Here is a 12,020-nt window from a genome sequence, read left to right as displayed (position 1 = left end):
GAAGTAAGTAATGGATTATTTTGTACGTGGGTTGCACCTGTCCTTCATCTACAAGGGTACATGAACAAAGAATAACTGCCAGTAACAATAGGTAATAGTTGCTGCCATGGAAAGTTTTCTGACTGCGCAGAGATCTGACTGATATTGCTGGTTAAAGTCCCTTTTTATTTGACCTGCTGTCACCTTAGAAATGTGATTTTAGAAGGCAAAGAGTAGGTCATTATCTTTCCTTCAACCAAAGTGTAGGTGAAGGTAATGTTGGAAGGCAACTACTGAACACAAAAAGAGGAAGCTACATTTTTTTCTTAAGCTACCACTTTATATTTTTGACTGTCCTAATACATGAATTGACTGAACACGATGACACAGAAGCATCTTGCACAAGTCAAGAACTAACATTTGTGCAAGATCAAACATGCTCACTGTTTGGCAAGTAATAAAAAGCTGTGAAAAGCCCGTCAAAACCAAATGCTTCAATATTTTTAAATAAATATATGTAACTGGTTACAGATTTTACTTTAAAATACATATTTAAGAAAACACCGTGTAAGTAAAAAAAGTGTGAGCTAGATGAAAACTTGCCTCTTTTAAACTCTCACATTTCAGAAGTGCTAAAGCACAAGACTTTAAAAATGTCCAAGCTTAAAAAGTCTAATTATAACACAGAGAGTATGGTGCGATGGCTTGTCAACACTGGATACTCTACACATCAGTCCTGGAGACTGGAAGCAAAGAGAACTGACTGAGAAAACAATGATAATCTACTGTGTGTATTTATTGTTATGGTAAAGTTTAAAATGTAATAAACCAAAAAAGGAAGTGGAACAAATTCCAAAACATTCAGTAGTAGAAGTTATTGCTTTGGTTCTTGATCCATACAAAAAGGGAATTTCTATTTAAGTATAAATAACAGGAAAAAAATACTAATAGTGATAGGAAGCTATTTAATCCATTAAAAGATGCAATGTAAAGTGAAACTCCTGAAGCAGTGGGAAGGTTTTATTTTGGTATACATCAACAGAAGCCTCATCAGCTAGAAATTTCCCTGCTGTTTGCACAGACCCACACTTCAAGGATGCACCTGCTGGGCTTCCCAAGTTACTCTGTTAGCTCATGCTCCTAATGAACTATCTCAAAGCAAACCTCATTGCACAGGTGTGAACGCCAATAGCAAGGACCTGACCACCCTTCCATTTCCTCATGCTGTTACTGTTTCTCTGCCTTATCAACATCAAACTATGGTGCCCCACTGCTGCTGAAGCCATTCTCGTGATGATGAATTTTCACCTAGCTATGTTTAAATACCGCAGCAGCAGCAGCACGCTGCCAAGCTGTTACATGGAAGGTGTAACACAGTGGTTTTTTCCTGATCTGGATTACTTACTCCATTGTTCACTTACTAGCAAGGTGAGAGCTGTAGCTTACACTGGTCCTGCAGCACTGGCAGATCTTTTTTTCCCAATGTTTTTTATCAGTTTTTGGGCACTGGATCTTTGATATCTTTTCAAGGTATTTTCCAGGTTTTGTCTATCCTGGACCAACTCATACGCAGGCAACGTGTGGAACCATCATGCCATCCTGTTACCAGGTAAGAATACATTTTGATAAAGAGAAATATTTTTTAGTTTATTTTCATCCAGTTGCACTCTAATGCTTGAAAAGTCTTATTACTCACTCAAGAAGTTACAATGAAAAGAAATGACCACCTGCTGCCTCTTAATATGCACTATCTCTCCTCAGTTTTAAAAAGTAGGAATCAGATCACCAAATAACTGAAGTTCACGTATCAATGATTCCCCCGCATGAAACTTGGCACCTCTACTAGGAAGGTAAAAATCCAGAGGGAGGATGCCAAAGGTGTTGGTCCAACCTCTGAAATCCCCTGTGGGACACAGGCCACCAGACCTGCTATGTGGCTTTTGATTCTGTGTAAAAGGTAGTTCGATTTCCTCATATTGAAAAATATAACAGAATGTTGTCAAGCAAGTCTGTCAGCATCCCTTCAACCATCCCAATTTGCATACAACTTAGAGCAACAGAATTCCTTCTGCTGTCCCCAAGGAGCTGTTTACTAAAATAATCATTAATTATAATATAGTGGAAATACTGACTGGAACTAATTGAACCTTTAGGCTGAAGCTCCATTCAGCAATGGCATTAAAAGTTGGCAAAGCACACTTTTTAGGAAGCATCTGGCCCAGGTAAATCCATAACATCCTTCTGATTAGCGTTGCCTTCAGCTATTGCAGAGCCAAGCAACAAGCCTCCGAGCATAGTTTAAACACTGAAACAAGCATAAGCAGTCCCCAAACGTATTTTGTAAGGCGCCACGAATGAGTTGAAGGTGGTTAACTAGCATTATCGGGCGCTGATTGGTGGCTCAGGTACGAACTCGGCTGTCTGTGCCAATTCCCCGGTCAGCCCTGGTGTGTCCCAACTGGCAGCCCTGTGCCAAGCACACTAAGGTGTTGGGTGAGGGCCTCTGGACCACCACTTGGGAGGGGTTACCTCTGCCTCTGCCTGGAACCGGCCTAGGAGACAAAGCCTCTGAGGCAGGAGGCAGCTTTACCCTAGCTACGCCGCCCGCTCAATACGGCGCAGGCCAGCCCAAGCTCTCCACCGCCCTTTGCCCGGTGCCAAGGGAAGTGCCAGGCACTTGCTGAGGGAATGCAGCTACCCCCGCGGGGGCTCCCAGCGGGGAAGGCAGCCGCGCCGTGACAGCCTCAGGACGGGGACTGCTCCCCCGCAGCGGCGGAAGCCTCGGCTGAGGGAGCGGAACCGAGCGCCAGGCGCCCCGCGGCGTTACAGCCGCGCAGCACCTCCGGTATCCCCCACCGGGACGGGGAAAAACTCCCCGCTCCCAGCACTTCCGACCCGTCCTCTCCCGCCCCGCCATCACTTCCAGGTCGGGGAAGGCGGCTTCCGGCGGGAGGATGCGGGGGGCGGCGGGGCGCCGCTAGGCCTCCGCCGCGGTGGGCGCGGGGCAGGTGCCCGCCCCCAGTGCCGCGGGGCACTGACCATTAACGGCCCATGAGGGCAGCGCGGGGGTGAGGAGACCCGGCCTGGGCGGCCGGTCGCATAGGGGCTGCCGCCGCCGCGCCCCTCCCGCTAACGCGGGGCTTCCGTCATGCAGAAGATGTTGATGTACTTCTGGGGCTTCCTGTACAACAACTACTTTCGGTTCTGGCTGAAGTGGCTCCTGAGGCTGCTGACTCAGAAATGCGAACTGCAGCGGGTCTTAGAGGGCTCGAAGGCGGGTGCGCGGCGGACGCTGAGCATAGGTAATGAAGGGTGCCAAACCGGGACGGGCTGGGAGCCTTAGAAACCGCCTGAACAGCAGTAGCTGGGAACTAGGAGCTGTCCAGAGCGCAGCGTGCATCCACTGGATGGGGTTTTCAGACTTCCTTCCCAGCTGTTCAGTGAGGATTTTCATAGAATCACGGAATGGTTTGGGTTGGAAGGGACCTTAAAGCTCATCCAGTTCCAGCCCCCTGCCATGCATGAGCAGGGACACCTTCCACTAGACCAGGTTGCTCCAAGTCCCGTCCAACCTGGCCTTAAACACTGCCAGGGGTGGGGCAGCCACAGCTTCTCTGGGCAACCTGTGCCAGCGCCTCACCGACCTCACAGGGAAGAAATTTTTCCTAATACCTATTCACAGGCAGTTTAAAGCCATTTCCCCTTGTCCTGTCCCTACACACTGTCTCTGCAGATTTCTTGTCAGCCTGTTTAAGCACTGGAAGCTGCTCTAAGATCTCCCTGGAGCCTTCTCCAGGCTGAACGAGTCCAGCTCCCTCAGCCTGTCTCCATAGCAGAGGTGCTCCAGCCCTCTGATCATCTCTGTGGCCTCCTCTGGACTCACTCCAAGAGGTCCACATCCCTCCTGCATTGGGGGCCCCAGAGCTGAATGCAGAACTCTAGGTGGGGTCTCATGAGAACTGAGTAGAGGGGGAGAATCACCTCCCTCAACCTGCTGGTTACACTTCTTGTGGTTCAGCCCAGAATATGGTTGGCATGGTACTTGTTGATTTTGAGATTGAGTAATTTTATTTAATTATATGTATAAAAGTGATACAAAATTTTATAACATGCCGCAAGAACATCTATTATCAATTATTTAAACAATTCAGTTCAATTTAACTGTGACATTTACTTTTTTCTGTATTGCAGAACATTCACTGGAATCATCGAAGAATAAGGTAAAAGATACTAGCGTTTAAACTGTAATAGAAACTTTTTTCAGAGACAGATCCCAGAAAAGAACATATGCATTTATTCTTTCAGGGTGGAAGAAGGTAGAGGCAGAGAGAACAGTATTTTAGGTTCTGTATGCTAGGGTTAGTCAAGGCTTCTCAAAAAAACCCTATGTCCCTTCAAATGTTTGTTCCCATCTCTCCAAAAGCTTACCCGCTCTTCAGCAACTCGGGCAAGTTGTTATGCAGAGCTTGTGCTCACAGAGAGGGTTAGCTCTCCCTGTCACAACAATCTCTGCTGTTCTTGTAGAAACCAGAAGTGTGATAGAGATTAATGATACGGATAAAGCAATTAAATGCTGTGTATACAATGTCTTGAATTGTTGGAAAAAGGTAATACAAGTTTGTAGGTGGAGATTGAATGACAAACTCATTCCAAGTGTTCTATAGCTGTTAAACATAAGCTAACACTTTAAACCCTCAAATGAACAAAACCTTGTCTCTTTAGACATTGAGATGACTGCATTCTCTGTTTTTCTAGCTGATCACTGGAACATCATGTTGAGAGAGAATTAGTAACTGCCACAAGCATCTTTGTTGCAGTAGAGCCCAGTATGGGTGGGTCTTTTAGCATCTTTTAATGAAATGATTATATCAACTGTATTAATGTTAATTTTTAAAAGAGTTAACCTTTTGCTGTACTGAAATGAAGCTGCTTTGGTGTTAGTATGAATTATGTTAAAGAATGCATTATGACCATAAAAAGTTTGGAAGATGAAGTTAAATTTTAGGTGGGCAGTGTATAGTTATTGTTACTAATATTTGCCCTTTACCTTAGAAGGTTGCAGAATAGCAGTCTCTTACATTATGTTCTTTTGTTTCACTCCAGCATTGAAACCTCAACTTTGTTAGCTCAGCATTTCCTAATTCTAAGGCATTATTTCGTTACTGAAATTGTATCACTTTTACTCCTGGAAAGGTACATTTTTTTCAACTGGATTAGGAATAATATGTTTCAATTCAGCATTTAAAAGCAAAGGAGAACCTTGACTAAGCAACTCACCAACTTTTTATTTACTCTTTATGGGAACCCTGTGTAAATGTTGTTTATAGTCTGACAAAGTTACTAATTATGCTTTTATGTAATTATTGCATATGATATATATGCAATTTGATCCCGTTTATTGTCAATTTACAATAAATTGACTGTTCTTTCATAGTAAAGAATATGTATATGGCAAGTATACAGAAGCTGAGAAATAAGAATAAAGTAGAGGATAGACTTTTGCACTCCTCATACGACTTTTACTATGTTACCTTCCTAGATTTTGAGAAATGCTGTGCATATTGAGGAAGCTGAAGTGGAGAAGTGTGTCAGAGATTTAATGAAAGAAAAGAAAATCAAACAGAAGGATACAGGGTATGTTTGTATCCCGAACAGAAATTCTTCATGGCAGATAATTCTGATTTTTTGGCATATTCTAGCACTTGCTAAATCTGATACAGTATTTAAGCAATTCAGCAGAAGTATTTAAAAAGAAATCAGAAAAGAAGGTATTGTCGTGTCCTCTTCTCCTCTAGAAAATAAATTACAAAGTTTTAATTGACATGGATTTAGGATAACTGCATCTCTATCTTGCAAGCTCCTTCTATTACTCCTTATTTCTAAGTAATGTGATTATTGCATTGATTACATGAACTATGTAATTTCTTAGATATATTTGAGAGTATAGTGATGTCTGATGAATGTTTGCATTCTTCTGCATGAGTAATTATGAACAATTGGGAGGAAAAATTGTGAATAGTCAAAATTTTAAAGTTTAATGAAATGCTTTGAAGCTCTAAGTGTTTCCAACAAAACTTCACTTCAGAATTTAAAAGTCTAGGGGCAGGTGAAGGATGATATATGGAGTTTTCTTGTGTCATCGCAGATTTCAGCTAAATTACTTTTTACTTCCGTAATCTAAGTGAATAGGGCCTGACTCTGCAGCACTGGAATTGGCTAGAAGGTTTTTAAAGTAGAGATAAGGTCCATGTAGAAGTGTACTTGACCAATATATTGAGGTTTGAAAGAATAAAGCACTTCCTAATTCTGGTGTTTACATTGCATTAACATAAGAAATGTCTTATCTGGTAGTTCAAGCAAGGATTTATAGCTAACTTTATGCCAAAAATAGCTATACCTCTTATAAGCTTCTATGTGGTTGTTTATTGTTATTTCAGGTTTAAGACAGATCTGCGTATATCCTTACTGCAGATAACAGGTTATAAAAAACTTTATTTGAATGTGGAAGATCTGAGGAAGATCCCATATGATTCGGATAATGAAGAGCATGAAGACCAGTTAATTGAGGTGAAAATAATAATTAAATACAAAAACTGTTTGTTTGGCTTTTCCCCTCCAAGTCCAATAGCTCAAGTGAACTTAATTTATTGGTAGTATTCTTAGCAGTTGGCCTACTAAAGCTCTTTTCTATTTGTGAACTGCTGAGCCGTTACACAAGTGCCACATTAAAATACAACATCAAAGCAAAACAAGCTAGTAAACTAGAGTTACTTGTGCTGGGATTATTTTGTGTGAAATTAGATGTAACACCACTACATAAATAGCAAAATACTTTTGTAATGGATCACTGAAGGATCCTAACTAAAAATATATTTAATGTTATGCACATGTCTCATTTATAAACCAATAATTACCAAGTAAAAAAAAAAAACAAAACGAAACATTAGTGTTTTCTTATTACTGCATCCCAATCAGCGTCAAAGACGATAGTTTCATATTGGAAGATAAAAGCTATCAGTAATGTATTTTAGGTAACAACAAATAATAGGAAGGAAATAATACAATACTGTTCGAGGCTTTTTTAAATAGCTTCTACCGTGCAAATACATTAGCATGTCATTTACAATTATCTCAATTAGCTATGCAACTCCCAACATTGACATGTTAAGTAAGCATTCATTGATAGTTTGTATTTCAGCTTATAGCTGTCCTATCAGAAAATGGTGCATAAATTGATTCTGATGTGAAACAAATCTTTGTCTCTTTAGTCTTGATACAGCGACTTTGTCTGTGAGGGGAAACGATCACATTTAATGTTAAATGTAATCATTTTCACAATGGTTGAAATAAGCTATTGTAGTATGACTCCGGATTGCTACTGACAGAAAAGAACAGCATGCAGGTTGTATTCTGTTCCGTGGTGAATGGTTTCTAATGTGCAGTAGCAAGTGTTCTGAATTACATGAATTGGAATACTTTAGCAGCCGTACATAACATGGAAGCATATTTGTGCAGCTTTGGAATTTGCTGATGCCTCATGAGAATCTGAAGGCCAGAATCACCAAGCAGTGGTGTGACATTGGCTTCCAAGGTGATGACCCCAAAACAGACTTCAGAGGAATGGGACTGCTGGGGTTAATGAATCTGGTGTAAGTGAACATAAGAATTTATTTTGTAACAAATTTTCAATATCTGTGTATTTTCTCTAGATAGTGCTGTTTCTAATAAAAACTGAACAGAAGCAAATAGAAATGGTGGCTTCTGTACAATGAAAACTGGTATTTTCTAAATAAGTCAACATTTCTAGAGGTTGCACATCTGTGAATGTGCGGCTTAGTAAAGGCTAAAAAGCAAGTTGAGGAATAGAAAATTGCCTGAGACATCTTAGTTTTTTTGTTGTCATACGATAGATTTGGTAGGTAATAACTTAGAAACTAACTTGTGAATAGCTTTTTAAATTCCTGAATTTCTGTAATGGAAAATAAACAGGTTTGCATGATGTTGCTAAGCTAATTTGTAGACTTGGGTGAACTTCATATTTTTCAGAACACAATTTTTCTTTCCCATCTTTATAGTTCATCCTGAATATAATTTAACTTGCTACCTTTGCCTTGGTTTCATTGTGTGCCATTTTTCAGTCCAGGGTAGTATTCAGCTTTAGTTTAAAGCTGCACATTTTGATGTTGGACATGTTAATTTTATTTATTTTTGTTAATATATGAGCTTTACATAATAATGCAAGATCCTGTTTTACATTAACAGGTATTTCAGTAAGCATTACACGGATGAAGCTCGTCAGATCCTTTCTCATTCACATCACCCAAAGCTGGGGTAAGTCACTATATTTGACTTTTTCTGGCTTGCTGTGTGGAAGAGCTCATACGAAGATCACAAAGTATGTCTCCTGAAAATAAAGAGGAGAATATTTGTGGGTGTTTCTTTCCTGTGAGAAACCTAACACAGAAATCAATTTAAGGCTAAGGCTGGGAACTATGTACAGCTTGGTTTTCTTTTTTTTTTTTTTTTTTTTTTCAGAATAGACTTGCTGGGACAAAAATGTTGCAAAATACTGGCTTTGGCTAACACAGTGAACACCTTTAACATCATAGTTATCCTTATTTGTAGTAAGCTTAGTTTAGAGTTAGAAATTAATACTTTTTGCCACCTTATGATCCTCCGTTGGGATGGTAAGATGATCTGTTAAGCTCCCTTTTTTGGCTGGGTTTCTGTTCTGTGATGAATATATACAAAGAGGTGCTTTGTGGTTGTTCAAATTTAACTTCATTTTTGAAAATTTTGTATATTGAAACATTTAGGTCATTTATAGGGAAATATACTCTAAAACTAGGCAGGTACAGAGGAAAGCAGGTAAACCTGTATATATCATCCAATCTATCTAGTTAACTCAGTCACCTACCAAGAATGGGAGGCTTTGATGACTTCCAACTAAGTAATACTACCTTGCACAACGTGGTCATGAATAAGAGATCAGAGACTCTTAGATCAATGAAATGTTCGTATCACTGACACTAATCATTTTTTTTTTCCTTTCCTTCCCTTCCCCCAGAAATGTTTGTTTCAGAGGTCCTTTAACAATTTCTGTTATTGTGCTTTCTCTGCTGTGCAACAGAAAACCAGATTTTTCTCAGCTTGAAGAACAGGTTGAGATGGCCATTCCATTTATACCACAACAGCATTTTTGATGTCTATTTTTAATATTCCAGTAGAGTTGGTGTTTTGCAGTGAGCGAACTGAGGTCAATGCTGGTTAGTTTTACCATCTCATTATTGCCTAATGGCAGCATTTGTCATACTATTGTATAGGAAACTAATGTTTTTAGAGAACTTTTACATGGTTGGATGCACCAGGGAACAGAAAGAGTGTTCTGTATGCCAGTGTCAGCTTGCCAGCAGCAAGTATCATAAGAAAAATTGACCTACAGTTATCCTAATGCAGACTGTTTCAGGGAATCTTTTAAGTCCTTCAATCCATAAGGTAACACATGACATCTGATTGGTGTTGCAGATATTCTTATGCAATAGTTGGAATCAACCTGACAGAAATGGCATACAGCTTACTTAAGAATGGTGCTTTAAAGTCTCATCTGTACAACATGGTCTTTGGATTGCCGCAGATGGAACACTTCCATCAATTTTACTGTAAGTATCTGTAGCTTCTGTAGTACGGACTACTGGGGAAGGCCTACAACGTAGAGCTTAGGGTGCTGAAAATGCACCTGATGCTCACACACTGTGCTACAGAAAAGGGATGCATTTGGTGGCTTTCCACTGCAGTCTGAAAACTCAGTATTTGCAGATTTTCTTTTCTATTCATTATTACAGCATCCAAATGCTTGCTGTTGACCATGATGGGACAGTCCCTGCTTTACGGGATTGATTAGAGTCTAAATGATTGTTCTAGGTCTAGCTAGATCAAGGCAGAAAATTGTGGAGGTCTTTTTTGCAGGTCTGCATTTTTATTTCTTCACAGGTTACCTGGTTTATGAGTTTGACAAGTTCTGGTTTGAAGAAGAACCAGAAAGCATTATGCACTTCAACCACTACAGAGAGAAATTCCATGAAAAAATTAAGGGACTTCTCCTGGATTGTAACGTGATACTGACCTTAGGAGATACAAAGAAACCTTAACTCCTCTGCAGTCTGTGAGGTTCTGCATCAAGAATGGAGTTATGCATTTGGATAAAAGTCTTGCATGTTCCACCAAAAACTGTTTAATAATAGAACCCTTTTTCTGTCTTTTTTTTTTCTTTACATCTAAGAAAATAATCAAAAGTGAGTTCAGAAAGCTTGGACAATCAGCCTCTGTTTACAGGTCTTTATATGCTATTCTCCAAAGGACAGCTTTTTTTAAAAAAAACAAAATGCAGAACAAAAACCAACCAACAAGCCAAGACAAGAAATAATCCTCTAATCTCAAGAGCCTCTGGAACATTTGCTTTCACAATTTCTATTATACTTGGTGCAGGGACATGAAGCAGGTATTTATGCTGCATCATGTTTTCCATTAACAAATTTGACTGTTAAATTGTCTTTTAAAAACTTCTTTTAGTTTAAATTACTCTGGTTTTAGACTTTGTTTTCTAGTTCCTAAATGTAGTTGATGGTTCACTCATCAATGTTAAATTTCTCTGTAAAGAAGATGTCCATGAAGGGGATGTTTTAGTCACTTATGATTTTGGAGACAGCCTTAATCTGTCAGCATACTGACATACTTAGGAGAAATTACTTCTGGCTAAGGAAGTTTTCTTATCTATGGCTTTATACCAGGAAATTCCTATGCTTGGAAAAAGCTTAGTTTGGAAACAAACAAAAAGAGCCACAAATCATCAGTGTGAGGATCAAATCCTCCTACTAAAGCTACTCCTTCTAAAAATATTCCTGCTGTAAAACATTTCAATTCTTTCTAACTTGACTTCAGCTGCTCAGGCTGCTTGACTCCCCATCTGTTGTCAGCTCTTCCTTTAGCAGCTAATGGGGTCTTCTCAGTGGGAAGTACAAGAGTTAGTTTAGCCCTTTTATATATTTCACTCATTAAAAACCTTTGTTGCAGCTGCAGTCCCTATTTTGTGAGAATAAACTCACATGAAGTACAAGTCTCTAACAAAGCTGTCTTTTCCATGGAAGGGATGCAACTGTTGCATGTTTCTTAATCTTGGCATCCTCAGACAATCTAGTCAATAGGACTTCATATCTATAGTGTGACTAATAATTGCTTAAAGCAACTATAAACACATTTGGTATGATCATTGCTTCATTTTTTAAAAACCTACTATTAAATATAAGTGCCTTCTGCTTTATTCAATCAGTGTTTTATTTCGATTCTGTAACCAGATCGTAGCCTTAGAAACTTGATTTATTTGGGAAAGACTCTGAGTATATACCTAAATAGCACACAGTGGCACAAAATATTTGTATGCTAATATGAGCTTTCATGCCTTTGTTTGGTTTTTTTTTAATCATCTCAGGTAAATTAGTTAACTTCTAGTCAGTGACTAATCATGAAGAGATTCCTGAAGAATATAAATATTGAACACAAGGAAAAAGACAAACCCGTTTTTGTAATGAGTATTGTTACACTACATAAGTATTAAATGTATTGTTATAATATGTAATACTACATCTGCTTGGAGATAATCAAACCCCAACTGGGCATGGCCCTGAGCAGCCTGATTTAGGTGACTGCTCTGGGCAGGGGGTTGGACTAGGTGATCTCCAGAGTTGCCTTCCCACGTCTGTAATTCAGTGAGTCTGTCAAGTAACTAATAACTTCTTGCACTGAATCTACCCAGTTGCTTTTGATTCCTTAAATGTTGGTTGTCTCTTACTTGTGGGAAGGCTCCCGATTAGGGTAGCCAGTATAGATGTAGAAGGTAACACAGTTCTGTTTTCTTTTTTAGGATACCTTCCATATAGATGAGAGTTAAACAATTCTCGATTTTAACATGTGCAGGGTAGAGAAGCGTTCCTCTCATCTGTGTTGGGTTGAGGCTGTTCTACTAAAAAAATAAAAGATAATGTGAA

General features: G+C 39.5%; 1 protein-coding gene across 1 annotated transcript; it reads left to right on the top strand.

Moving 5' to 3' along the window:
• The first annotated feature begins 2,997 nt into the window (after window positions 1-2,997).
• On the top strand, window positions 2,998-12,020 carry ELMOD2 (ELMO domain containing 2). The gene is made up of 8 exons (XM_061441821.1): window positions 2,998-3,281; window positions 4,171-4,199; window positions 5,519-5,613; window positions 6,417-6,546; window positions 7,495-7,628; window positions 8,242-8,310; window positions 9,505-9,638; window positions 9,970-12,020. Exons 1-8 carry the CDS (start codon window positions 3,128-3,130, stop codon window positions 10,125-10,127), a joined length of 903 nt encoding a protein of 300 aa, XP_061297805.1. The 5' UTR covers window positions 2,998-3,127; the 3' UTR covers window positions 10,128-12,020.

The sequence above is a fragment of the Pezoporus flaviventris genome, unplaced genomic scaffold (assembly GCF_033815535.1).
Source record: "Pezoporus flaviventris isolate CSIRO_AGI_PZ_B2104156 unplaced genomic scaffold, CSIRO_AGI_Pfla_v1 ptg000002l, whole genome shotgun sequence".
Classification (NCBI taxonomy): domain Eukaryota; kingdom Metazoa; phylum Chordata; class Aves; order Psittaciformes; family Psittacidae; genus Pezoporus; species Pezoporus flaviventris.
This window is presented reverse-complemented; position numbering and strand designations above follow the sequence as displayed.

Excerpts from the sequence above, each read along its gene's own strand:
- ELMOD2 (XM_061441821.1), top strand. The coding sequence starts at position 3,128 with ATGCAGAAGATGTTGATGTACTTCTGGGGCTTCCTGTACAACAACTAC. Across the intron at positions 7,629-8,241 it reads CTGGGGTTAATGAATCTGGT|GTATTTCAGTAAGCATTACA; the intron begins GTAAGTGAACAT and ends TTACATTAACAG. Across the intron at positions 9,639-9,969 it reads ACACTTCCATCAATTTTACT|GTTACCTGGTTTATGAGTTT; the intron begins GTAAGTATCTGT and ends ATTTCTTCACAG.